General features: G+C 48.2%; 6 protein-coding genes across 9 annotated transcripts; all 6 read right to left on the reverse strand.

The window, feature by feature from the left end:
• Positions 1 to 4,175: 4,175 nt before the first annotated feature.
• Positions 4,176 to 4,526, reverse strand: LOC143171011 (feather keratin 4-like). Its single transcript, XM_076359730.1, has one exon. It carries the CDS (start codon positions 4,524 to 4,526, stop codon positions 4,176 to 4,178), a length of 351 nt encoding a protein of 116 aa, XP_076215845.1.
• A 6,545-nt stretch (positions 4,527 to 11,071) lies between these two features.
• LOC143171167 (feather beta keratin-like) lies at positions 11,072 to 12,297 on the reverse strand. 2 transcript variants are annotated; one of them, XM_076359953.1, is made up of 2 exons: positions 12,151 to 12,297; positions 11,072 to 11,812 (listed from the first exon to the last, which is right to left on the reverse strand). In XM_076359953.1, the coding sequence occupies exons 1-2, from the start codon at positions 12,295 to 12,297 to the stop codon at positions 11,492 to 11,494; spliced, it is 468 nt and encodes a 155-aa protein (XP_076216068.1). In that variant the 3' UTR covers positions 11,072 to 11,491. The 2 variants fall into 2 exon arrangements, with proteins under 2 accessions (XP_076216068.1, XP_076216069.1); XM_076359954.1 differs by having other exon boundaries at positions 11,072 to 11,809; positions 12,147 to 12,153.
• Positions 12,298 to 14,166: 1,869 nt separating this feature from the next.
• On the reverse strand, positions 14,167 to 15,260 carry LOC143171180 (feather beta keratin-like). Its single transcript, XM_076359975.1, has 2 exons — positions 15,254 to 15,260; positions 14,167 to 14,935 (listed from the first exon to the last, which is right to left on the reverse strand). The coding sequence occupies exon 2, from the start codon at positions 14,912 to 14,914 to the stop codon at positions 14,618 to 14,620; it is 297 nt and encodes a 98-aa protein (XP_076216090.1). The 5' UTR covers positions 14,915 to 14,935; positions 15,254 to 15,260; the 3' UTR covers positions 14,167 to 14,617.
• A 3,075-nt stretch (positions 15,261 to 18,335) lies between these two features.
• LOC143171172 (feather beta keratin-like) lies at positions 18,336 to 19,595 on the reverse strand. Of its 2 annotated transcripts, none has more exons than XM_076359959.1 (2): positions 19,449 to 19,595; positions 18,336 to 19,107 (listed from the first exon to the last, which is right to left on the reverse strand). In XM_076359959.1, exons 1-2 carry the CDS (start codon positions 19,593 to 19,595, stop codon positions 18,787 to 18,789), a joined length of 468 nt encoding a protein of 155 aa, XP_076216074.1. In that variant the 3' UTR covers positions 18,336 to 18,786. The 2 variants fall into 2 exon arrangements, with proteins under 2 accessions (XP_076216074.1, XP_076216075.1); XM_076359960.1 differs by having other exon boundaries at positions 18,336 to 19,104; positions 19,445 to 19,451.
• Positions 19,596 to 21,376: 1,781 nt separating this feature from the next.
• LOC143171171 (feather beta keratin-like) lies at positions 21,377 to 22,636 on the reverse strand. 2 transcript variants are annotated; one of them, XM_076359957.1, is made up of 2 exons: positions 22,490 to 22,636; positions 21,377 to 22,148 (listed from the first exon to the last, which is right to left on the reverse strand). In XM_076359957.1, exons 1-2 carry the CDS (start codon positions 22,634 to 22,636, stop codon positions 21,828 to 21,830), a joined length of 468 nt encoding a protein of 155 aa, XP_076216072.1. In that variant the 3' UTR covers positions 21,377 to 21,827. The 2 variants fall into 2 exon arrangements, with proteins under 2 accessions (XP_076216072.1, XP_076216073.1); XM_076359958.1 differs by having other exon boundaries at positions 21,377 to 22,145; positions 22,486 to 22,492.
• A 2,195-nt stretch (positions 22,637 to 24,831) lies between these two features.
• Positions 24,832 to 25,944, reverse strand: LOC143171174 (feather beta keratin-like). The gene is made up of 2 exons (XM_076359962.1): positions 25,938 to 25,944; positions 24,832 to 25,600 (listed from the first exon to the last, which is right to left on the reverse strand). Exon 2 carries the CDS (start codon positions 25,577 to 25,579, stop codon positions 25,283 to 25,285), a length of 297 nt encoding a protein of 98 aa, XP_076216077.1. The 5' UTR covers positions 25,580 to 25,600; positions 25,938 to 25,944; the 3' UTR covers positions 24,832 to 25,282.
• Positions 25,945 to 26,690: the final 746 nt, after the last annotated feature.

Genomic DNA, 26,690 nt, shown 5'->3' on the forward strand with positions numbered 1-26,690 from the left:
TTTGCTCCCAAACGTCGTATGACCAGAACAGGCAAATGTGGAGTGCAAAGGAGGATTATTTTCCCAATCAGAGGTTTCTGTCTTGATTTGAGTTCAGTGTATTTGAGCCTGCTGGGATCCCTGCTCTTCTGCCTGTGGAAAACAGGACTTGGGGATAGATCCTGGAACTCAGCACAATATTTTTTTTTGGTTTTGTTTTTTTTTTGTTAGTCCCAGTTTCTTATGATGAGACTGTATTTCTAACCAGGTTCATTGACTAGCTACTCCCTTAGCGATGGTCTTTAAAATGGAGCACGAATCTGCTTGTTTTGAGAGACAACATTGCCAGTATCCTCTAAGTCCTGCCTCGTTACACCCTGCTTCACAAGTAAATAAAGCCTTTCTTTTTGATAGAAGTAAGCCTTTCTAATTTTCTTTCCCAAAAGGAAAAAAGCTAGCAATATTTATAAAGAACTAAGAATAACAAAAACAAAAGCAGTCATCAAAGTAAGAGTTTAGCATTTAAAAAGACACTGGGTAGATTCAGACTTACCTGTTCACCTGGGCGAATAAGGCAAGAGAAGTGGATGGAAGAGTTTTGCGTTGTACGGGTTTTTATACCATGTTCCAGACTGCCTGCAGACCAGAGACATATATTATGCATGAAATTATTTAATGATCCGTATTTTTGCATGCAAAATCCACCAAACTGATCAACCCTTTTTTTTTTTCCTTTCAAAATCTCTTTTAGTATTGCTCTATTTTTTTCCCTCCCCTTATTACATTCACATTCCAGTATAGACAAAGCTTTCATCTTCACCAGTGCGCACCCGCTTAATTGCTTGGAAGACTGTGGTGACTCGTCTGAATTACAGCAGTAATTATGTTGCCTCCTAAGGCCAATGTACATTTTATGTTTCATTTTAGTCATCAAGACACTGCTTAAGGGGAGTGTATGTGATGCATAGTCCTTATTCAAGACTTCACTCCTTTAGGTGAATAATCATTTAGCTCTGAGGTGGGGGCCTGGGCTCTATTCACAAGCATTTCCATTTCAAGGACTCACCTTTACCACAAGACAAGGTGTATAATAGGTATTCCCAAATTTTGCACATCTGCACTATTTCAATCCCACACAAACATACAGCTGAGCACCAAATTTCTATGAGTAGTGCAAAGGTTAAAGAAGATGAAGACTAGTGAGAATCGCTGACCAGAGACAATAAAACACGTTCCAGAACTGCTGGGGCTAACCCTCAGTTTTCCCAGTTTGTATGAATACAGCTAATACAAACACATATAAGAGTGCATTTCTTTAACCCATCATAAATTATAACTTCATTTTTTATGCCAAAGTCAAATAATCACACTTTTAATGAAAGAGCTTGATTACTTGATCTTATTACTTTGTGATATTTATTAGCTGCTTCTAATTCTCGACACACTTTCTGTGCAGTCTCTCATCTGAGGAATCACCATTATTCCTACCTGAAATCCCAGTAAGTCACCGGGATGTGCAGCAATTTTCACCTCAAATTGAGTATGAGCATCCATGTTAAAGGTTGCTTTCAAGTATCGGTTCTTAGAGGCAGCGCTCCGCCTGAGTCAAACTATGGTGTTAGTAGAAATTACACCCAGCAGTTCCCCATTACATTTATCATTACAGGATTCGTTTCACCTCTGCAGCCTGCCTGGCTGTACTCCAACCTGCTGGAAATACTTGCACAGATGGAAAGTATGCAAAAAGCAGAGATCTGGTCTCTCCTCTCAGCACCACCATCCCTCAGCAAAAGATATGAATGAACTCTAAATGAAGAGTGTCTTTATATGTAGGTTGGTCTTGGTCTTCAGAAGAACAAAGGACTTCAAAGTCCAGAACAGCTTTTCACTGATGGTTCAAATATGCAGAGTTTCATGCTACCTAATGTTCAAGGTACATGACAAGATCTCAACACTTGCATCACCTGGCTAATAACCTAATTTCAAAGTGTGTGAGTCAAGATCACTCAAAGGACTTCACAAACTAATTCAAGGTAAACACCTTCAGAAACTTTAATTATTTTATTAAAAATTTTCATAATTGATTTAACTCTTTAACCCTCTGTCTTCTGTAAAATCCTGTAACTGCATATTTTGATGATTCCACAAGAAAATTCTCCTCTCCTTTTCTATAAAAGGAGAGAGTCTTTTTCTTCCCTTTCCTCAAAATCTCTACTATCCAACATACTACCAGTTATCTTTTTATATATTTTTAAAAAATTATTTCCTTATTGTAGGTGAAAGCTATCACTCACCTGGAGAATTCCTTTCCCTTTCATCTGTAAAATGAGATAGCCAAGGAATGCTAACTTTTCCTCATTCTTCCTTCTAGGGACATAAACAGTTTTTCTTGGAGGGTATATAATATTTTAGAACAGATTCATTAACAGCCTGGAAATGTTTTCATTGATATTCTGCCAGTTGAGTCTAATTAGCACCTAGAGTTCACCCAAAAGGTTGAGAGCCTTTGGATCTTGTTTTTTGGGATTAAGGCTGGTGAACCAGGACATAACAGCTCTCACTTATGGATCAGTAATGGAGTTTCACATTCCACACACTCAATAAAAACCCTTTGTGTAACAACAGAGTGCTCCCATGACAGGCTGGTGAACTACCAAATTGCCAAAGAGCTGACAAATTACTTACATGAATTGAAATTTGTATCATCTTTATGTTGACTTCAGAGGCTTGAGTGTAATAGTACAAGGCATTCAAATGATCCACAGGTCTTTGAGATGAAAGAAGCTTTGAGGAGGGCTTTTCATCTGATGCCAGGATAAGACTAGACTGGTACATAAACCATAAGCAACCTAACTACTGGGAACAATTTAACTATTGGTAACAATTTAACCAGCTACAACAGAATTTATACAACTGGAATTATTTGAATGCCTCAAATCTTCCCAACATGAGAATCTCTTCATTTTTTCCCCCAAATCTATTGTTTTAGTAGCTTCAGTGGCTGTTGCAAATCTGGTTTGAATCTCAGGTCCTTCTTTTAGCAAAAACAATTTACTGGTGAGGATTCTAAAGGGTTTAATGCCTACAAGTGTTCTATATTTATTTTATGTTAGCACGCTTCATTCCTTGACGTGAGCTTTTTGTTAGAATTCTGTAGGGCTGCAGCCAGGACAGTAAAGACAGCCAGGCTTCTATAAGGAGCCCTAAAATACACAGTACTTATGCAGTAAATAGCAAGAAAATAGATCAAAGAGTTTTGCTCTCTGTCACAAAAAGCTATGTGTATACCTCCTTTGAGACTTCTGCTGCCGTTCATGTTTTACTTCACAAATCCAAGCATTCAAGCAGTGATTTGATGGTAAAAGAATGTAAATCTTTCTTTGCACCCTGCAGCTCCAGGTCAGAGTTACTGAGAGTGTGAATCACAAAAGGATTCCTTAAAACAAATATCATCATATGCTAGATTAGATACCCTGCCATTCTGTTAGATCATAAAACGCTTCCAGCCTTGAGAATAATTTCTTGGCAGAGATGCAGAAAGCCAAGTATTATGATGAGTCAGCGTGGAAACAATATGCATTACAGCTGCAAAATTAGATATTTTCTTGATCTTGAGCTCTAAACATATGTTCTTCTCCTCTTATTAGTAGCCCCAGTAGTATTCATATCATGTCTCTGCCTGGTAGTGATGATCTACGCAGTGATGAATTTCACCCAGAAAAAGCTTCAAAAGAAGACAGAAGGGGAAGGAAAAAATAACAGAAGACTGGAGATACGGTAAAAGCATAACTTTAATAATACCAAAGAGCGGATTAAAATACTGCAAAGCAACAGGTTTCAATATGGGAAGAATGGCACATCTCGTGGTGATGTATTCCACAGACAGAGCTCTTCTTTCAGTGTAGCATTGCACCTTGACAATCAAGTCACATCTACTGTCTAAATTATGTTTTACACCAGGCAGTATCAAATACAGTGATGCACAGCAGAACTACATACTTGATTAGAAATATAAAGTAGTATAACAAGAGTAGGGGCCTCATTTTAGGGAATGACTAACTCCCACAACTCCGTTAACTTCAGTTGGAGTTGTGGGTATCTAACATCGCTTCTGAAAACCATGGCCATGAGCTCAGTCCTGCGTCGGGTCGTGCTTCAGCATTCCTGGTCATTTCTTCCTGCTTGCTCCTCACGCTTTAGCACGGCCCATACAAGCCACTGCGGTAGGTGTTGTAGCGACGGTAGGGCCGGCTGTACCCACTGCCCAGGCCTGGATAGCCAAAGCTCCCAAATCCTGAGGAGCTGCCAGAGGAGATGGGCACTCCCTCGGCACTGAGAGCGCTCCCAACGGCTGCAGATGCTGAGGATCCCACAGTGGTGTTCTGGGGGAAAGAGCTGAGGATGGGTCCGGGCAGGGTCACCACCACGGGAGAAGGCTGGATCACCACTGTCGAGTCCTGGCACTGCCTGACGCAGGGCTCGTTGCAGCTATTCGCCAGTGGGGTTGGGCTGCAGGAGGTGGAAGGACACCGCTCATAGCAGGACATGTCTGTGGGATGGAGGTGAGTCTGAAATACAGGACCAGAAGTGAATGCAATGTAGGAGTTGTATTGCACTTACATTTGCTTAGGTCAGGTACCAGGACAACAGGAGCTTTCCAGTGATCCTTTTAGGAGTTGAGAGGGGAGTGAGTTGAGAAGGAAACCAAATTCTTAAATATGCTACAAGATGGAGGCTGAAATAATCCTCTCTCAGTTGTTGGTGATCCAGTGGAATAGCTGGCAGCAGAACAAAAGGACACATACCTGTATCATTAATTTTAGTATTTTGATTGGCTGTATGTCTGGAGTGACACTACTGAGATCCAGCCCCAGGTATTCAGAGCATTGTAGAAGTAGTAATTATGAGTAATACCTAGCCACAAATGTACTTATGGATAGAGTTCGACAGACAGCTGGAAAATGAAATGAGGAATTATTTTCCAGGTTCCAAATTTGCCTACGAAGAGGTACAATTTTCAATGTAGTTAAGCATACTTGAAGCTGAGGTCTTTGGAAATCTTTCCCAGACAACTTGTCCACAAACGTGCCATCCATGAAAAAGCCAGGAGTTTCCCACATACTCCATATCTGGTTCCAACACCCTAATAAACACAAAGTTTGCTGTTTGCTGTGCCCATCTCAGTTTGTTGGGTGCTCAGCTCTCCTCTATTTTTACTATTCTTTCCCCTTGACCTCACAGTCCCTGAAACCATTTCTCTAAACTTGCAAGAGATGTCATTGCACCCTATAAGATAATTTCAAAACTTGGCAACTGTAAGACACCAAGCAGAACTTTTTGATGATGTCTATCATATTGAAGTCCATGTTGATCACTATAGCAGAAGAAGATCGAGGATGCGTGATTAGAGCCAATATCCTTGCTGAACTCAGGATGACTATTCCTTCTAATCTCAGTATACGGCTTCATTTTGTCTTCATTTAGAAAGTGGTATTTAGAGCTCAAAAGCTTGTGGTTTGACATAATTGATTTTTAAAACCCACAAACTTCTGCTTTAAACCTTCCTCGTTTCCTTGCTCTCCAGCTGTTTCTTTTAGAATCTGGTTCATCTTACCCACTTGTTTCCCACTGTGCCCAGTAATAGATTAATCATAACAAAAATGGGAACACTGAAGAAGCCTCCCATGGACTAAAGAGCAAAGAAAAGGATTTTTCTGGATGACATTTCTGAAGATCATAGAATCATAGAATCATAGAATCATTGAGGTTGGAAAAGACCTCTAAGACCATCGAGTCCAACCGTCAACCCAACACCACCATGCCCACTAAACCATGTCCCTAAGCGCCTCATCTACACGTCTTTTAAATACCTCCAGGGATGGGGACTCCACCACTTCCCTGGGCAGCCTGTTCCAATGTTTCACCACTCTTTCAGTAAAGACATTTTTCCTTACATCCAATCTAAACCTCCCCTGCCGCAACTTGAGGCCATTTCCTCTCGTCCTATCACTTGTTACTTGGGAGAAGAGACCGACCCCCACCTCGCTACAACCTCCTTTCAGGGAGTTGTAGAGAGCGATGAGGTCTCCCCTCAGCCTCCTTTTCTCCAGGCTAAACAACCCCAGTTCCCTCAGCCGCTCCTCATCAGACTTGTTCTCCAGACCCCTCACCAGCCTCGTTGCCCTTCTCTGGACACACTCCAGCACGTCTTTCTTGTAGTGAGGGGCCCAAAACTGAACACAGTATTCGAGGTGCGGCCTCACCAGTGCCGAGTACAGGGGCACGATCACTTCCCTACTCCTGCTGGCCACACTAGTTCTGATACAGGCCAGGATGCCATTGGCCTCCTTGGCCGCCTGGGCAGATAAATGCATCCACGTCCCTTACAAACACTGTTGTTTTCATATCAACCCAGTTGAAATTTCAGGCATTACAGATGATGGATAAGACCCTTAAAGACATAAAATGCACATTGCTACTTGAAAGATGACTGAGCGCATAGATCTCTCTAATCATAGAATGGTTTGAGTTGGAAGGGACCTTTAAAGATCATCTAGTTCCAACCCCCTTGCACAGGTATTCTACCTATTCAGTTCATTAATCTTTTATTATTATTATTATTATTATTATTATTATTATTATTATTATGATTTGCTGAGTCACTTAGCATGTCTGAAAGCCCACGTTTGAATAAACTTATCACCATTTCAAGGATCTATACGGCCAAGTCAGGACTCCAGAAATACCTGCAATTCTAACTGCAAAAAACCAACATTTTAAAGAGACAAAGTCTTCCCCCCAACCAATCCAGCAACTAGCAGAATACTGTGGAGAAAAAAGAACAGCAATCAAATTGTTATGAAGGCAAGAATTCGGCAAATAGAAAAAGAGAAGTAGATTTGAACTAACCTTGTTCACAAAAGAGGAAAAATGTAAGAAGTGGTAGGAAGGACCTTGGGTTGAGTTAGCTTTTATACTGCATCTCGGATGGCCTGAGGACCACAGACATCCTTTGTGCATGAAATTATTTGCCAACGAGTATGTCCTGAATGAAAAATGCTTCCAACTGATTAAATGTCTTTTCCTTACTGTTTATTACTTTGTTTTCATTTCCTTATCTTCTGGCATACATATTCCGTCATACAAGTTTCTCTCATCTTCTGGTATTATGGACCAAATTTATTCCAATGCCACCTTTCAGTCACAATGAAATTTATGCTCCAGTGTATGTTTCACTTTAGTCATAAGGAAAAATATTAAGAAGAATTTATACAATACATAATTCATCATTCAAAGTGTTCTTTTATTAAGAATATGAGTGTAAATCCTTAATAAATTCTGGTCTCCACTAATGTTTACAAAGCTCTGACTCCAGCCAAGCATAAGAACAATCTAGACTGAACTTGTGTTTTGTGAAGGTCCTGCAAAAAACCACAAGCGTATGCACACCTGAAATGCCACTGAATCCAATGAGAAAGAATTACAGCTCTGTGTGAAATTCAGAGAAAACTACTATCATATTATACCAAATTCGGATAGCATGACCCTATTACACTTCGGTAACACAGTTTGAGGCACAGCTGCTAGCACACGGGGACATTTAAACCTGATTTATCAGTTCTTTTATGAAGGGAACCTATAACTCCCCTCTGTACCATCCCAGACCACAAATATGAATAGCACTTCACAAGTCATCTTGAGGACACATATGAATTTTAAACTATTTTGATGTATTATCCTTACGCAAGCTTAACTGTGGAGTCATTGGGGAAAAAAAAAAAACAAACCACACAAGAGTCTGTTTGCCATTGTATTTTTTCCCTCACTACAGATTGCAGTACAACAGTGACCACACCCCAGACCGATGGAAGTTCATTGTGTAAGTGGAATATATTTACAAAATTTAATATGTTTTTGAACTTTACTTTGCAATCTCTCCTGTACAAGCTACAGGGTTTGAACATCTCCTTGGAGAAAAGTTATTAAATAATGTGCATGAGGATTCATAGACATCTGGGAAATGAAAGTTCTTGGTCTTAGCTTCCTAAAGAAGAAGGGTTTTGAAATCCTTCACAATTTTCATTAACAATGTGCATATTCACAGAATTAAGTTATCAAACTGTTCATGATAGTTGATGAGGTTAAGACCCTCATCATCCGCCCAATGGGATGTCTTAAAGCCTCTGAACCAAAATCATTCTTTGCCATCTGTAAGCCCACACATAGGTTTATACCTTTACAAAGTGAAGCTATTCATATTTTAACAGACCCTATGAAAACCAACCTTGAACAATTCTTTAAAGAGAAAAAAAAAAAATCAACCTTTTACAAATTTTTAAACTGCTTTTCATATTTCAATAACATTATCTAAAGAGACCCACCTACGCTCTTAAATATTTCCCTTCCTTTCCAGACCTAAACAATGCTACCAACCCATAAACACGTAAACATGTACATTTTTGAAATACAAATTCTTCTGTATCATCAGGTGCTTACTGGCAACCTGGAGAATTAATTTTCCCGTAAAACTTGTAACAATATCCACAGAAGTTTTCAACACTTCTGTTCTGCTTCCTTCTATTTACAAGCGCTTCTATTTGGTATACTACCTCATATTTTAAAAACAAACTCATCAGAGATCACTGCAGTATTTTCAAAAAGACTCCTGAACTGTCTCCTGATCATGGCTCAACTCCAGATTGGTCTAATTGGCTCAAAGAACTTACCCAAGAGGGTTGAAGCTCTCCTTGGAGATCTCCTTGGAGATTTTTTTTTAAAGATGGTGAACAAGTTAACTGGCAACTGGTCTTAAGTGGGTCAGGCAGGGAATTGCACACAAAGAGCTCTAGTAAATGTCTTGAATGCGATCTTAGATTGTGCTCCCGAGACATCTGCAAGCTAACAAATTGCTGAGGAGCTGAAAAAAAGTCTTTATTAGACTGGGCCTGGAGTAATTTCATATTGACACTAATAGAGTCAGTAAAAGAGTACCAGAAATTAAAAGAACCCATAAATTGTGAAGATGAAAGAATTTTTAATGGGTAGAGTATGCTTCTCATGCAATGCCAGGGTGAACCTAGACTGGAAAATAAAGCAAAACAATGTCATTATCAAGAAAAGGTTCCACCTGCAAAAACATATGTGGGAACTAATTCATGCAAAAAAGGATGCCTCAATAGTCTCATAAATTTGTAAACATCCATATGCATAGTTATTGTACCCATTTCTCCAATCTTAACATACAAAGGGGACATGGCTTTCAAATTGATGTTCACATTCTTCAGAAACTGTCTCGCTAATGACACATTTAATAAAAGCTTCGACATCCTGCACAAACACTCCATGATGCCATGCTGTCTGAAGATGGCTAGTTCCAGGACACTGCTTTCTTTTTTCTTTTAAATCGGCAAGTATAGACTTAGGGGCTTATGGCAGAGAGCACTTCTCCAAGCTTTTTCATTCACAACAAGCACCACAAATGTACCTTTCAGGACATGCTGTTGTTGGACACAGACCACTTAACCAGACATTTCATTCTCCTGAAATTCATTTCTGTACTCTTTATGCTGCATGCCCATTTGCATCATAGAAAGACTCCTTCCTGCCACCAAGAACGAAGCCATTCTTTGATGTACATCAGAGTGCAATCAGTGATTCCTCACAGATCTGAGTGAATAACTAATTACTTCAGTCCTACCAGTTCTGTCAACAGGGCACCATATGCTTGTGTGTGCATTCCAGTCCCTTCAATTATTTGTTTAGAAAATACATTCATGGAAACCAATTTTTACGCAGAGACTCCACTCAGTCCAATACTTATTGATTTACCATCTTTCATACTTCGCTTTTGCTGCCTCAAGGTACAGCCTAAAAGGGGACATATCCCATCTTATCTCTAAACTACTTTTTTCCCCTTAATTTGGTAGCTTTGCAAGTAAGTAATTCTTAAGTAAAGAAAACTTAGAACGTAAGTGTAAAACATTTGAAAAAAAATAAGCCTACCTCTTTTCCCCTACTGTGTGGGCATTTAGACTAGTTCCAGCACTGAACCTGAATGCCAGGCATCTTCCCTCTTGTTCCTCCACTATTTCTATCTCAGCACTATGATACTATAATTTCCAAATAGATTTGGGTGGGCTCTAAAAGAGAAAACCTTGCACGAGGTATAGAGTCATCAGAAATTACACAACTCTCATTCTTATTGCTTTCCTGTGCTATGTCCTGCCGGACCCCACGTAGCTCCAGTGGGAGAGCAAAGAGTCAATACAGTTAAAAACTTGGATAAGTTTCTCAAAGCTTATGTACCTACAGAAAAGGGTAGTCTTTATTATTCTTTAATGTCTCTTAGTTGCACACAATGTGCTGAGTTTTAACATCTTTGAGAAAATTCCTACATGGTGAGTAACAGGATTAAAACCAAACTGTTCTTAAGTGAAAAACCTACGTCTAGTTCTTCACTCACGTAAGTTTTCCTCTATATTATGAGAGTGTTTGTGTGGATTAGCTAAGGAATAAAGTTTATTAGATTTTACTTAAGGCTTGCAAGAGAGACAAAGCCCATCATAAAAATGTATTAATGATACAATCATATAAAGAGTCCTATTACTCTTATGAGATTTGAACACTCACTTCATCTTTGAAGCCTTGAGTCAAGATCACTCAAAGCGTGTGATGGTTAAAGCTTCGGAGTCTGGTAGTATTCAATCTAACCAAAAATAGAGACCCAAATACTGCTTCTGAAAATCTTATTATGCACTTCCAAGTTCTCAGACTTGCAAGAGATGCCAAATAAGCGATAAGATCAGAAAGTTCCCAACCTGAAATACCACAAATTGTACTTTTACACACAGATGTGGAAAAATTATTGGAAAAAACTAGCCAGAGAAATATATCTGTAAACCTGTTCAGTGCTTCACAAGAGTGTAAACAATAATGAAATTATTTTTGAGGTTGATTGTGGTGACTATTCAATTCACATTTTCCACTGAAAAGGTACTCTGCAAAGATTTTCCATATAATGACACATTCCTCCCCAAGGGGATAAAAAAAAAAAAAAAAAGAAGAAAACCACAATGAAACTCAAATTCAGATGCACCAACAGTTTAATGATAAAAAGTCAAGTACTATTCTGAAAAACAAAAGATATATATATATTTATATAAGGGAAAGAAGCCATTTAAACCATTCCAACTGAAAAACAGCAAGCAAGACTCTGCTTTTACTTAATTCCTGAATAAAACCCCTCCACTGATCATTTAAAGAGTACAGCATTATACCAAGACAATGTGAAATTCAAAATCACAGATGCAAGGAAAGTCATCAAAAGGAGGAATTTCAAGAATAAGACATATTTGACCATGTGTCCAGACAGCACCTTACTTCCCTCCCTCATTGCAGGAGGGCACGAGGGTGCTCAACCCATCTGGAAACCCTGGCCAGCAGTTCCGTCCTCAGTCCGGCACCTGGCTTTGGGCTTCCTGGTCAATGCGCTCACTGGACATCCAGCCTGCCTTTAGCAGGGCAGGCACCTTCTGCCATAGAAGCGGCCGCCAAGGCCAGAGAGGCCAAAGCCCCCAGAGGAGATGGGCACTCCCTCAGCACTCAGGATGCTGCCAACAGCAGCAGATGCTGAGGAACCCACAGCGGTGTTCTGGGGGAAGGAGCTGAGGATGGGTCCAGGCAGGGTCACCACCACGGGAGAGGGCTGGATCACCACCCGGGAGTCCTGGCACTGCCTGACGCAGGGCTCGTTGCAGCTGTTGGCAAGCGGGGTTGGGCCACAGGGGCGGCACAGGTCGTAGCAGGACATGGCTGTGGGACGGAGGTGCACCTGGGAGAGAGGGCAGGGAGAGCTCAGGCATCATGTGAGGTGCAGCCTGAACAGCCTGCTCGGCAAGGGAAAAGGCACAGGCTGCGGAGAAGGGACAACCCGAGGAGGGAGGAAGAGAGGATTAGAAGCCCCGGTCCCCAAGGGGGCCCTGCAAAGACAAATAAGACCTTCTCCCACCTCTCCACAGTGGTGAACAAGGAGAAGAGAGACAATGAGAGCAGGATCAGGGAGCAAGGCACTCAGCAAAAGATAGAGAGGCCAAGTCTCAGTTGAGCCCAGAAGACAAAGAGGAGAACAAGAGAAAGAGGGGAGTGAGGCAAAGGTGGTTGCAGCTCACCTTGTTCACCGAGGAGGAGAAGGCAAGAGAAGTGGATGAGGAAGCCTGCTGTTGGACTGGCTTTTATACTGGTCCAGACTGCCCCGGGCCCAGAGGCACCCTTTGTGCATGTCATGTATTTACCAACAAGCTCATCTTGCATGCAAAACATCACAATTACAGAAATGGAGACACTGCTTATGTTCCCTGCAACGCTGCCTTTTCATTTCCCTGTTCATGACATGCCCATGCAGCCACACAGGCTCCTTTCAAGTGGTAATATTAGAGGCCAAAATGTTTCCAGGGGAAATGAGACAGAAGTAAAAGAAGAATGATCACAATGCATAGTACCTGAGTAGGGAAAATGCAGACACGGGAGACAGGTGCAGCCCAGAGCCCAACTCAACCATCAAGTTCATGGTGATGAAACAAGATTGACATCAAGCAGGGCAGTCAGCCCACAGGTCAGGAGCAGATCCAGCAATGGTAACCTGGGTCAACAGAGCCCACTGATTGCTGACCAGGGCCATAATGACCAGACAGACCCAAGGAGAGGCTGAGAAATCAGTGGGCAACTTAGGGTCTAGGTCAAGGGGGCTCATGGTCAGGCATAAGCAAATCTGCAAAAGAACAGGAGGCTTACGCTCCTGCCGCCAAGCTGAAGAATGGTCTAAAGGCTCAGGACAGAGCTTTAATAGAGCCCTGGGTCAAAGGGAAGAGGGAGGCGTGGGAGACCCCAGGTGAGGCTCATCAGGGCCATTGGGCCTGTTGTTACTGCACTCAGGCCACTGCTGTGCAAGAAGAGGAGATCTCCTGTGCACCTGGGACACAGGACGCCAGCTCCATCTCTCTCAACAATGGGGGGAAGGACTTCTTCCTTCAAGAAAGGAAGCTTACATTCATTTTACCAGTGCAAAATCTGTCTTTTCTTCTAAGGGTCCTTTCAATCACATCCCTGCCCCAGAAAATCCACAGGTTGAATCTCCTACCAGACCTTGATACTCCCACAGCCAGCGCCTATGGCGAGGCTCTGCCCAAAGGCTCCAATGCCCTGCCGCAGCCTGCACGTGCTGCAGATGCGGCCTTCCCTCCCTGGTACGATATTGTCACCCCACCGTGCTTCTGCTGTCAGCTCAGCATGGCTCATGAATGTTGATGGAGAGTGCATTTCCTGAGGGCCTTCCTGCCCAGCAGGGCACGGGGGGGGGTGCTGACAGCAGCTGTCTTTCAGGGAAGACAGGGCTTTGGCTATGGGGAAAGGCATGGTGGGGGTTCCCACAGCGTATGGGACAGCACAGGAGGTGCCCCTCACTGTACCTGAAGCAGGACTGGGGTGCAGGGGGCAAAACATCACCTGTGGAGGCCAAGAGCATGTGGGAGGAAAGGACAGGCAGCTTGTCCTCTCCGACATCACCAACTGCATGACAACTTCACACGCGAGCAAGGTTACTTCCCTCCCTGATGCTGGTGGTCTTGCAGTTTGGGGCAGAAAGGCAGGAAGATGCAATGGCTGCACCCTGGAGGGTTTCTTTCTTTCTTTCCTTCTTTCCTTCCTCTCGTCTGCAAGGGATGGACAAGGACTTGCTGAATGCCCTCCCTTCAGTGTCATGAGCCCATGTGAACTCCCAAGCAGTGACTGAGCAGCTCTGCCAACATTGCCAAGTACGTCATAAAGGGAGCTGGGGGGCACAGAGAGAGGGTCTCGGGGCAGAAGTGAAGGCTTACAACTCCTTGGGCATCTGTCAACGCACCAGACATGCCTTGGAGCCATGGAAAGCATTGCAGGGTTTTGCTGAGAGACACAACAAGTCTAGTGTTCAGGACAAAGGGATGTGGGTGACTTTGGGCAGGCTTTGTCAGATGTAAAGGACAGCCCCCGCCAGGTGACCATTTCAGCGGGACACCCACTCCCAATCCCCCAAGAAAGATACGAGTCTCCCTCATCCCTTCAGCCACCCCTTTACCCTGTAGAGCATCCCTTTTCCCCCTGGACAGCTTGGCTGGGCATCCCAGGAGGGAAGGAACACGAGGAGACTCAAGCTACCATGCAGCATAAACTTTAATGAGTCTAAAGAGTGAAACAAAGCAGTGCGTGCTGGAAGGGACCCGCTCCAGGCTGCTACCAGGGCAGCGGAGAGTCAGGCACCCCTTCACAGCAATGGGACACGCGTCCTCCTCCCACACACGTGGGGGGAGAGGGTGATGAGCAGGGCCCCTCTCCGATTGCTTCAGGACAAACCCATGGCACAGCACAGCAGGAGACAACAGGGACTCAGGATGCGGAGAAGAAAGCAGGAGGAGAAGAAGACAACATCGGTTGGCCGTGTTTCCAGACACCACAGGCTGGCACCTTGCTTCCTTCCCTCCCTCATTGCAGGAGGGCACGAGGGTGCTCAACCCATCTGGAAACCCTGGCCAGCAGTTCCGTCCTCAGTCCGGCACCTGGCTTTGGGCTTCCTGGTCAATGTGCTCACTGGACATCCAGCCTGCCTTTAGCAGGGCAGGCACCTTCTGCCGCAGTAGCGGCCGCCAAGGCCAGAGAGGCCAAAGCCCCCAGAGGAGATGGGCACTCCCTCCTCACTCAGGATGCTGCCAACAGCAGCGGAGGTGGTGGATCCCACAGTGGTGTTCTGGGGGAAGGAGCTGAGGATGGGTCCAGGCAGGGTCACCACCACAGGAGAGGGCTGGATCACCACCCGGGAGTCCTGGCACTGCCTGACGCAGGGCTCGTTGCAGCTGTTGGCAAGCGGGGTTGGGCCACAGGGGCGGCACAGGTCGTAGCAGGACATGGCTGTGGGACGGAGGTGCACCTGGGAGAGAGGGCAGGGAGAGCTCAGGCATCATGTGAGGTGCAGCCTGAACAGCCTGCTCGGCAAGGGAAAAGGCACAGGCTGCAGAGAAGGGACAACCCGAGGAGGGAGGAAGAGAGATTAAAGAGTTGCAGTCCAGAAGGGGGCCCTGCAAAGATAGCACAAGACACTCTCCCACCTCTCATGGTGCTGGCAAGGAGGCCAGAGACAGGAATGCAACCAAAGAGCAAGGCGCTCAGCATAAGCTATATCGAGGCCATAAGACAAAGAGGAGAACAAGAGAAAGAGGGGAGTGAGGCAAAGGTGGTTGCAGCTCACCTTGTTCACCGAGGAGGAGAAGGCAAGAGAAGTGGATGAGGAAGCCTGCTGTTGGACTGGCTTTTATACTGGTCCAGACTGCCCCGGGCCCAGAGGCACCCTTTGTGCATGTCATGTGTTTACCAACAAGCTCATCTTGCATGCAAAGCATCACAATTACAGAAATGAAGACACTGCTTATGTTCCCTGCAACGCTGCCTTTTCATTTCCCTGTTCATGACATGCCCATTCAGCCACACAGGCTCCTTTCAAGTGACAGGATTAGAGGCCAAAATGTTTCCGGGGAAATGACACAGAAGTGAAGGAAGAAGATGAAGGCAAGGAGAAGGAGATTGCCAATCTTGTCAGGTTATGCCAGCCTCTCACTGTCCTGGGGCTTGTTTTGAGGTTTCGTCCTAACGTATGGGGCCTCATTTCCTTCCAAACCTATCATTAAAGGCCAGACTTCCAACAAGATTCCTATGTGAGGACCAGCCACATCCTCAGCTTTCCCTAGCAACCAGCTCAGGCTCTCTCAGGCACCAGTTGTCCAAACATGTCAGCTCTGCCCTTGGGCTTTAGCTCTTCTGTGATATTCAGCATTGCTCACTGGAGAAATAAGCCTGGCTGTTTTCCATCTCACCTCTACCAGTAGCATCTAGAGGTCCCCAGTCACCAGCACAAGCATGTTTCAGAAGGAAGGACGTTGTCCTTCCACAACCAAGTATTGGTTCACCACGCCTGTTAAACTGGGATGTCTCCCACAAACAAAGGCACATGCTGGGGAACAAACACATCTGCCTCACTCCTCCCCATGGTCCATGCCTCAACTTCTGCTTTGGCCCTACATACTGACAGGACAGCACACACCGTTCCAAACACTCAGCAACATTTCCATGCAACATGCAACCCTCCGCAGAAGCAAATGAGGGCTGGCAGTGCCAGCAAGGACACTGGAGAGCAGCAGATGTCAGGATCTCCCCAGGGATGCATGCCAAGGGAAGGATTCAATGCTCTGCACTGCATTTCCTGGGGCAAGACAGGGGCTGAATGTTCCCAAGAGGAATGACATCCCAGCTTGGGGCACCAGCTGCACTCCTCTGACACCCCAGCTAGGTCCTCATTGCAAAAGCTGGACAAAACTCCTTCCCCAGTTTAGTTTGGACTCCATCAAAGACTGGCAACTCGCTAATCACAGAGGCCCAGGCCAAATTCCTCATTTAAGATGATGAAGAGAGCTTAGAAGGTGCACTGTGTTAACCTGATGATGACAGTAAAAGGCCATCCAAACAGAAATGCTGTCAGGGCTCAGCGAGAGCCAGCAGCTCCCTGCAGGATGGGAGACAGCAGATGAGCACGATTACAAGGCCAGGAGGGCAGCAGCTTCACTAGCAATGGCTCCATTGCACAGTACCTGAGTAGGGAAAATGCAGACACGGGAGACAGGTGCAGCCCAGAGCCCAACTCAACCATCAAGTTCATGGTGATGAAACAAGATTGACATCAAGCAGGGCAGTCAGCCCACAGGTCAGGAGCAGATCCAGCAATGGTAACCTGGGTCAACAGAGCCCACTGATTGCTGACCAGGGCCATAATGACCAGACAGACCCAAGGAGAGGCTGAGAAATCAGTGGGCAACTTAGGGTCTAGGTCAAGGGGGCTCATGGTCAGGCATAAGCAAATCTGCAAAAGAACAGGAGGCTTACGCTCCTGCCGCCAAGCTGAAGAATGGTCTAAAGGCTCAGGACAGAGCTTTAATAGAGCCCTGGGTCAAAGGGAAGAGGGAGGCGTGGGAGACCCCAGGTGAGGCTCATCAGGGCCATTGGGCCTGTTGTTACTGCACTCAGGCCACTGCTGTGCAAGAAGAGGAGATCTCCTGTGCACCTGGGACACAGGACGCCAGCTCCATCTCTCTCAACAATGGGGGGAAGGACTTCTTCCTTCAAGAAAGGAAGCTTACATTCATTTTACCAGTGCAAAATCTGTCTTTTCTTCTAAGGGTCCTTTCAATCACATCCCTGCCCCAGAAAATCCACAGGTTGAATCTCCTACCAGACCTTGATACTCCCACAGCCAGCGCCTATGGCGAGGCTCTGCCCAAAGGCTCCAATGCCCTGCCGCAGCCTGCACGTGCTGCAGATGCGGCCTTCCCTCCCTGGTACGATATTGTCACCCCACCGTGCTTCTGCTGTCAGCTCAGCATGGCTCATGAATGTTGATGGAGAGTGCATTTCCTGAGGGCCTTCCTGCCCAGCAGGGCACGGGGGGGGTGCTGACAGCAGCTGTCTTTCAGGGAAGACAGGGCTTTGGCTATGGGGAAAGGCGTGGTGGGGGTTCCCACAGCGTATGGGACAGCACAGGAGGTGCCCCTCACTGTACCTGAAGCAGGACTGGGGTGCAGGGGGCAAAACATCACCTGTGGAGGCCAAGAGCATGTGGGAGGAAAGGACAGGCAGCTTGTCCTCTCCGACATCACCAACTGCATGACAACTTCACACGCGAGCAAGGTTACTTCCCTCCCTGATGCTGGTGGTCTTGCAGTTTGGGGCAGAAAGGCAGGAAGATGCAATGGCTGCACCCTGGAGGGTTTCTTTCTTTCTTTCCTTCTTTCCTTCCTCTCGTCTGCAAGGGATGGACAAGGACTTGCTGAATGCCCTCCCTTCAGTGTCATGAGCCCATGTGAACTCCCAAGCAGTGACTGAGCAGCTCTGCCAACATTGCCAAGTACGTCATAAAGGGAGCTGGGGGGCACAGAGAGAGGGTCTCGGGGCAGAAGTGAAGGCTTACAACTCCTTGGGCATCTGTCAACGCACCAGACATGCCTTGGAGCCATGGAAAGCATTGCAGGGTTTTGCTGAGAGACACAAGTCGTCTAGTGTTCAGGACAAAGGGATGTGGGTGACTTTGGGCAGGCTTTGTCAGATGTAAAGGACAGCCCCCGCCAGGTGACCATTTCAGCGGGACACCCACTCCCAATCCCCCAAGAAAGATACGAGTCTCCCTCACCCCTTCAGCCACCCCTTTACCCTGTAGAGCATCCCTTTTCCCCCTGGACAGCTTGGCTGGGCATCCCAGGAGGGAAGGAACACGAGGAGACTCAAGCTACCATGCAGCATAAACTTTAATGAGTCTAAAGAGTGAAACAAAGCAGTGCGTGCTGGAAGGGACCCGCTCCAGGCTGCTACCAGGGCAGCGGAGAGTCAGGCACCCCTTCACAGCAATGGGACACGCGTCCTCCTCCCACACACGTGGGGGGAGAGGGTGATGAGCAGGGCCCCTCTCCGATTGCTTCAGGACAAACCCATGGCACAGCACAGCAGGAGACAACAGGGACTCAGGATGCGGAGAAGAAAGCAGGAGGAGAAGAAGACAACATCGGTTGGCCGTGTTTCCAGACACCACAGGCTGGCACCTTGCTTCCTTCCCTCCCTCATTGCAGGAGGGCACGAGGGTGCTCAACCCATCTGGAAACCCTGGCCAGCAGTTCCGTCCTCAGTCCGGCACCTGGCTTTGGGCTTCCTGGTCAATGCGCTCACTGGACATCCAGCCTGCCTTTAGCAGGGCAGGCACCTTCTGCCGCAGTAGCGGCCGCCAAGGCCAGAGAGGCCAAAGCCCCCGGAGGAGATGGGCACTCCCTCCTCACTCAGGATGCTGCCAACAGCAGCGGAGGTGGTGGATCCCACAGCGGTGTTCTGGGGGAAGGAGCTGAGGATGGGTCCGGGTAGGGTCACCACCACGGGAGAGGGCTGGATCACCACCCGGGAGTCCTGGCACTGCCTGACGCAGGGCTCGTTGCAGCTGTTGGCAAGCGGGGTTGGGCCACAGGGGCGGCACAGGTCGTAGCAGGACATGGCTGTGGGACGGAGGTGCACCTGGGAGAGAGGGCAGGGAGAGCTCAGGCATCATGTGAGGTGCAGCCTGAACAGCCTGCTCGGCAAGGGAAAAGGCACAGGCTGCGGAGAAGGGACAACCCGAGGAGGGAGGAAGAGAGATTAAAGAGTTGCGGTCCAGAAGGGGCCCCTGCAAAGAGAGCCCAAGACCTTCTTCCACCTCCCCACAGTGGAGAATAAGGAGAACAGAGATGCTGGGAGCAGGATCCAGGAGCAAGGCTCTCAGCAAAAGCTACACCGAGGCAAAGTCTCAGTTGAGCCCAGAAGACAAAGAGGAGAACAAGAGAAAGAGGGGAGTGAGGCAAAGGTGGTTGCAGCTCACCTTGTTCACCGAGGAGGAGAAGGCAAGAGAAGTGGATGAGGAAGCCTGCTGTTGGACTGGCTTTTATACTGGTCCAGACTGCCCCGGGCCCAGAGGCACCCTTTGCGCATGTCCTGTGTTTACCAACAAGCTCATCTTGCATGCAAAGCATCACAATTACAGAAATGGAGACACTGCTTATGTTCCCTGCAACGCTGCCTTTTCATTTCCCTGTTCATGACATGCCCATTCAGCCACACAGGCTCCTTTCAAGTGACAGGATTAGAGGCCAAAATGTTTCCAGGGGAAATGACACGTCAGCACAGGCAGATGGTGCAGCCAGTGATGAGAAGTGTCCCACCTCGCCGGGTGATGCCATCCCCTTGCCCTCCAGGGCCTCACTTTAAAGTGTTTCCTGATAAATGGGGCAGGTCTCCGCATAACCCTGCGCCTTCAGCCTGGACATCCACATGCAAGGGTCAGCACCGTCAATCGCTCTCCCTCATGCTGTGCTCACCCACACCGTTTTAGGCATCGCCTTTCTAGGCAGGGTACCTCTGCTCTTGGGTTTTAGTCTCTCTCTCTGAGATTGAGCTTTGCTCTCGGCAGAAGTTTGCTTGGCTCTTTTGCCATCTTCCTTCTCTCCTTCATCCTTAGCTGCCTTAAGCAGCACAGTACCAGTGGTTAAGAATGAAGGCTATTTCCCGCCCAACACTCTTTACTGGAGACCTCTGGTAAAGTTCGAGGCACCCCTGTGACCAAGGAACGTGCTGGCCAATCGATACACTGCCTTCTTCCTGCCTGAGTCTTTGCCACAACTTCTGCTCTGGCCATCCAGACTGCTGGCACAGCAGGCATGACCAAGTACTTGGCAGGACCTCCACAGGACACCCAACCCTGCTCAGCACCAAGCAGGGTCCACGAGTCTTTGTCAGGACAGTCGGAGGAGCACGGCACAAGAGGTGCCTCCTACTCTACCTGAAGCACAACCAGAGCAGCAGGACCAAAGTGTTGCCTGTGGAGGACAAGGGAGTGGGAAGGAGGGACTGAGAACAGAGCCGGCGGGCTACCACTCCCTCAGTCTCCCCAGCTTGAGGCCTGGTTGGAGGGACAAAAGGATCGCTGCTTGGGACCTCTACAGGCACAGCCTGCACAGCAGCTGAGTGGGGTTTCTGGAGGATTTGCAGCACGTCTGCTCCAGACTCACTGCCCTTCAGGACACAGTGACACACACAGAAGGACTCCACAACACCTAATGCTTTTGACCACAAGACTGCTCCAGTCGGGGCAAAGATGCTTTTCCTGCTCCCTTCTAGACCTCTGCAGAGATTCCAGGACATGTCACCCACGCTACCCATCACTTCCACATGAGGGAGGGCGATCCCTGTGTGTCCATCCCCCTCCCCTACCCATTTTACACACCCATGCTCAACCCATCCCCATTGTGCCAAAATCTAGCAGAGGGCTCACATCTCCCTTTACACAGTTGCCCTGGCTGCCACCTGTCCCTTCAACTCCTTTGGGACTCCCTCCAGTTCCAGGGTTTGGAAGAAGTGCTTGGAGGAGGGAAGGGCAAGGACACATTGCGAGTGGTAACATGCGACCAGAGCCTTGGCCAGGCGGGTGTTAGCCTGCACAGAAATGTCTTCCATCAGGTCAATGGCTTCCCTCATCAAGTGGAAGCCAGTATCCAACCACACTTGTTGCTCACACGTCCCTTGGGGGAGCTCCTGGCCACCCTTTGCATACTCAGACAATACCACACACCCCTCCACCACCCCATGTCTCCTTCCAATGACCACAGCCCTCGAGGGTACTCAGCTCCTACAGGCGCAAGAGAGGTCCACCATTGGCCCTTACCCACCCACCATTTTCCCCTCCAGCGCATCCCTTTTCCCCCTGGACAGCTTGGCTGGGCATCCCAGGAGGGAAGGAACACGAGGAGACTCAAGCTACCATGCAGCATAAACTTTAATGAGTCTAAAGAGTGAAACAAAGCAGTGCGTGCTGGAAGGGACCCGCTCCAGGCTGCTACCAGGGCAGCGGAGAGTCAGGCACCCCTTCACAGCAATGGGACACGCGTCCTCCTCCCACACACGTGGGGGGAGAGGGTGATGAGCAGGGCCCCTCTCCGATTGCTTCAGGACGAACCCATGGCACAGCACAGCAGGAGACAACAGGGACTCAGGATGCGGAGAAGAAAGCAGGAGGAGAAGAAGACAACATCGGTTGGCCGTGTTTCCAGACACCACAGGCTGGCACCTTGCTTCCTTCCCTCCCTCATTGCAGGAGGGCACGAGGGTGCTCAACCCATCTGGAAACCCTGGCCAGCAGTTCCGTCCTCAGTCCGGCACCTGGCTTTGGGCTTCCTGGTCAATGCGCTCACTGGACATCCAGCCTGCCTTTAGCAGGGCAGGCACCTTCTGCCGCAGTAGCGGCCGCCAAGGCCAGAGAGGCCAAAGCCCCCAGAGGAGATGGGCACTCCCTCAGCACTCAGGATGCTGCCAACAGCAGCGGAGGTGGTGGATCCCACAGCGGTGTTCTGGGGGAAGGAGCTGAGGATGGGTCCGGGTAGGGTCACCACCACGGGAGAGGGCTGGATCACCACCCGGGAGTCCTGGCACTGCCTGACGCAGGGCTCGTTGCAGCTGTTGGCAAGCGGGGTTGGGCCACAGGGGCGGCACAGGTCGTAGCAGGACATGGCTGTGGGACGGAGGTGCACCTGGGAGAGAGGGCAGGGAGAGCTCAGGCATCATGTGAGGTGCAGCCTGAACAGCCTGCTCGGCAAGGGAAAAGGCACAGGCTGCGGAGAAGGGACAACCCGAGGAGGGAGGAAGAGAGATTAAAGAGTTGCGGTCCAGAAGGGGCCCCTGCAAAGAGAGCCCAAGACCTTCTTCCACCTCCCCACAGTGGAGAATAAGGAGAACAGAGATGCTGGGAGCAGGATCCAGGAGCAAGGCTCTCAGCAAAAGCTACACCGAGGCAAAGTCTCAGTTGAGCCCAGAAGACAAAGAGGAGAACAAGAGAAAGAGGGGAGTGAGGCAAAGGTGGTTGCAGCTCACCTTGTTCACCGAGGAGGAGAAGGCAAGAGAAGTGGATGAGGAAGCCTGCTGTTGGACTGGCTTTTATACTGGTCCAGACCGCCCCAGGCCCAGAGGCACCTTCTGCGCATGTAATGTGTTTACCAATAAGCTCATATTTTATGCTAAGCATCTCACTTAAGTAAATGGGGTGGTTGTTTATGTTCCCTGTAATGCTGCCTTTTCATTTCCCCGTTCATGACATGCCCATTCAGCCACACAGGCTCCTTTCAAATGACAGGATTAGAAGCCAAAATGTTTCCAGGGGAATTTACAGCAAAAATCAGGCAGATGTTTCAGCCAACTGGGTGGAGTGGTGCCATATTGTCAGGTGATGTCAGCATCTTACCCTCCTGAGGCATGCTTTTAGCCTTTGTTGTAATGAATGCGGGGGAGGGGAGGTTCATTATAAACCTAGGATTAAAGGGCAGGCTTTCTTTATGTGGGGTCTAACCAAATTCATTGCTCTCTGTGCCTCCAAGGCCTTTTAAGCTTTCTTAGGCATCATTTTTTCATCAGGGAGACTATGCTGTTGGGTTTTTGAATTTTCTTTGGTATCTCGCATTGCCCTTAGAACAAATTAGCCTGCCTGGTTTGCCGTCTCACCTCTTTCAGCATTGCCTGCAGTTCCCCAATCACCAGAAGAAGAATGTTTCGGAAAGAGTGATGTTGCTTTCCCACAAGTAAATATTAGTTAGCCACTGCTGTTAGCTTGCGAAACCGCTCCCTAACAAGAACATCTTCAGGTTTAAAAACTCTTCCTTCTTCCATTCCCCATGTCCATACCTCAACTTCTGCTTTGGCCCTACATACCTACAGGACAGCACACACCGTTCCAAACACTCAGCAACATTTCCATGCAACATGCAACCCTCCACAGAAGCAAATGAGGGCTGGCAGTGCCAGCAAGGACACTGGAGAGCAGCAGATGTCAGGATCTCCCCAGGGATGCATGCCAAGGGAAGGATTCAATGCTCTGCACTGCATTTCCTGGGGCAAGACAGGGGCTGAATGTTCCCAAGAGGAATGACATCCCAGCTTGGGGCACCAGCTGCACTCCTCTGACACCCCAGCTAGGTCCTCATTGCAAAAGCTGGACAAAACTCCTTCCTCAGTTCAGTTTGGACTCCATCAAAGACTGGCAACTCACTAATCACAGAGGCCCAGGACAAATTCCTCATTCAGGAAGATGAAGGGAGCTTTTAGGTTGGCAGGAGATGTTTATCTAAGCAAATATGCATGCAGAAGAAATCCACAGTGTGACTGCAACACAGCAGCCACATGGAATGGAAGGATTTCCTTCAAACATAAAAGTTTTCATCACCCTCAAAACATACTATACACCAGTTTTCCATTCATGGCACTTCCACCTAAAATTCTTCCACAAGCAAAACATTAAATGCAAAGAAGTCATGACCTACCATCTCTACATTCTCCCCGACTCAGCCCCCCCATACTGAGGGTCTACATAAAGGTACAAGCATCCTGACACACCATGATCCCTCAGAGCATATACTGAGGATGTTGCCTTCCTTCCCTGGTTCGATCTTGACCTTGCTTCTGCCAATGGCTCAGCATGGCTTACAATCATGGATGGGACTGCATTTCTACAGGGTCTCCCAGTAAATAAAGACAGAGGGGTATTTTGAAGGATAGCTTTCCTTCAAGGAAGACAAGAAGGTAGGCATCTGGTGCAAAAATATACTTTTAACCACAGGATAGTGCACAAGAGTACTCTTTGACTCTGTCAGGAGCAGGACAGTATGGCCAGGTGCAAAGCATTCCCCATGGAGAAAGAGACCACAGAAGGGAGGGAAAGAGAAGAAAATTGAAAATCAGAACTCATATTTCCTTTACACAGTTGCCCTGGCTGCCACCTGTCCCTTCAACTCCTTTGGGACTCCCTCCAGTTCCAGGGTTTGGAAGAAGTGCTTGGAGGAGGGAAGGGCAAGGACACATTGCGAGTGGTAACATGCGACCAGAGCCTTGGCCAGGCGGGTGTTAGCCTGCACAGAAATGTCTTCCATCAGGTCAATGGCTTCCCTCATCAAGTGGAAGCCAGTATCCAACCACACTTGTTGCTCACACGTCCCTTGGGGGAGCTCCTGGCCACCCTTTGCATACTCAGACAATACCACACACCCCTCCACCGCCCCATGTCTCCTTCCAATGACCACAGCCCTCGAGGGTACTCAGCTCCTACAGGCGCAAGAGAGGTCCACCATTGGCCCTTACCCACCCACCATTTTCCCCTCCAGCGCATCCCTTTTCCCCCTGGACAGCTTGGCTGGGCATCCCAGGAGGGAAGGAACACGAGGAGACTCAAGCTACCATGCAGCATAAACTTTAATGAGTCTAAAGAGTGAAACAAAGCAGTGCGTGCTGGAAGGGACCCGCTCCAGGCTGCTACCAGGGCAGCGGAGAGTCAGGCACCCCTTCACAGCAATGGGACACGCGTCCTCCTCCCACACACGTGGGGGGAGAGGGTGATGAGCAGGGCCCCTCTCCGATTGCTTCAGGACGAACCCATGGCACAGCACAGCAGGAGACAACAGGGACTCAGGATGCGGAGAAGAAAGCAGGAGGAGAAGAAGACAACATCGGTTGGCCGTGTTTCCAGACACCACAGGCTGGCACCTTGCTTCCTTCCCTCCCTCATTGCAGGAGGGCACGAGGGTGCTCAACCCATCTGGAAACCCTGGCCAGCAGTTCCGTCCTCAGTCCGGCACCTGGCTTTGGGCTTCCTGGTCAATGCGCTCACTGGACATCCAGCCTGCCTTTAGCAGGGCAGGCACCTTCTGCCGCAGTAGCGGCCGCCAAGGCCAGAGAGGCCAAAGCCCCCGGAGGAGATGGGCACTCCCTCCTCACTCAGGATGCTGCCAACAGCAGCGGAGGTGGTGGATCCCACAGCGGTGTTCTGGGGGAAGGAGCTGAGGATGGGTCCGGGTAGGGTCACCACCACGGGAGAGGGCTGGATCACCACCCGGGAGTCCTGGCACTGCCTGACGCAGGGCTCGTTGCAGCTGTTGGCAAGCGGGGTTGGGCCACAGGGGCGGCACAGGTCGTAGCAGGACATGGCTGTGGGACGGAGGTGCACCTGGGAGAGAGGGCAGGGAGAGCTCAGGCATCATGTGAGGTGCAGCCTGAACAGCCTGCTCGGCAAGGGAAAAGGCACAGGCTGCGGAGAAGGGACAACCCGAGGAGGGAGGAAGAGAGGATTAGGAACCCCGGACGCACAGTTTCCCTGCAAAGAGAGCCCAAGACCTTCTTCCACCTCCCCACAGTGGAGAATAAGGAGAACAGAGATGCTGGGAGCAGGATCCAGGAGCAAGGCTCTCAGCAAAAGCTACACCGAGGCAAAGTCTCAGTTGAGCCCAGAAGACAAAGAGGAAAAGGAGAAAGACAAGAAACAGACAAAGGCGGTTGCAGCTCACCTTGTTCACCGAGGAGGAGAAGGCAAGAGAAGTGGATGAGGAAGCCTGCTGTTGGACTGGCTTTTATACTGGTCCAGACTGCCCCGGGCCCAGAGGCACCCTTTGCGCATGTCCTGTGTTTACCAACAAGCTCATCTTGCATGCAAAGCATCACAATTACAGAAATGGAGACACTGCTTATGTTCCCTGCAACGCTGCCTTTTCATTTCCCTGTTCATGACATGCCCATTCAGCCACACAGGCTCCTTTCAAGTGACAGGATTAGAGGCCAAAATGTTTCCAGGGGAAATGACACGTCAGCACAGGCAGATGGTGCAGCCAGTGATGAGAAGTGTCCCACCTCGCTGGGTGATGCCATCCCCTTGCCTTCCAGGGCCCCACTTTAAGGATTCTCATAATGAACGGGGCATGTTTTCATGCAACCCTTAAACACAAGGCCAGACGTTAAAAAATTTTCTGTGGCAGGAGTCACCTTATCCATTGTGTAACCTAATACTTAACTCCATCAAATTTAGGTATAAACTTCCCAGTCACCTTGGATACCCTGTAAGGTTTTAGGCTCAGCAATTTAACATCGAGCAAAATCCATATGCTCTTTGCCTTTCCTTACCTTATCTGGAGAGCCTCCAGCAGCCTCCAATCCACAGGAGAAGGGTGTTTGAGAAGCAGAGACGCTCCTCTACAACACACACTAAGTCTACTCCCCCTGCCACCCCCAGCAGCAAAGGTCGGTGTTGGGGCTTCCCAACTGTT

Source organism: Aptenodytes patagonicus, chromosome 26 (genome assembly GCF_965638725.1).
Source record: "Aptenodytes patagonicus chromosome 26, bAptPat1.pri.cur, whole genome shotgun sequence".
Classification (NCBI taxonomy): Eukaryota; Metazoa; Chordata; class Aves; order Sphenisciformes; family Spheniscidae; genus Aptenodytes; species Aptenodytes patagonicus.

Bases quoted from the DNA above. Each gene is read 5' to 3' on its own strand.
- LOC143171011 (XM_076359730.1), bottom strand. From the start codon at position 4,526: ATGTCCTGCTATGAGCGGTGTCCTTCCACCTCCTGCAGCCCAACCCCA.
- LOC143171167 (XM_076359953.1), bottom strand. From the start codon at position 12,297: ATGTTTTGCATGCAAGATGAGCTTGTTGGTAAATACATGACATGCACA. The intron at 11,813-12,150 runs CAAGGTGAGCTG...TGCCCTCTCTCC, and splicing joins GCCTTCTCCTCCTCGGTGAA to CAGGTGCACCTCCGTCCCAC.
- LOC143171180 (XM_076359975.1), bottom strand. From the start codon at position 14,914: ATGTCCTGCTACGACCTGTGCCGCCCCTGTGGCCCAACCCCGCTTGCC.
- LOC143171172 (XM_076359959.1), bottom strand. From the start codon at position 19,595: ATGCTTTGCATGCAAGATGAGCTTGTTGGTAAACACAGGACATGCGCA. The intron at 19,108-19,448 runs CAAGGTGAGCTG...TGCCCTCTCTCC, and splicing joins GCCTTCTCCTCCTCGGTGAA to CAGGTGCACCTCCGTCCCAC.
- LOC143171171 (XM_076359957.1), bottom strand. From the start codon at position 22,636: ATGCTTAGCATAAAATATGAGCTTATTGGTAAACACATTACATGCGCA. The intron at 22,149-22,489 runs CAAGGTGAGCTG...TGCCCTCTCTCC, and splicing joins GCCTTCTCCTCCTCGGTGAA to CAGGTGCACCTCCGTCCCAC.
- LOC143171174 (XM_076359962.1), bottom strand. From the start codon at position 25,579: ATGTCCTGCTACGACCTGTGCCGCCCCTGTGGCCCAACCCCGCTTGCC.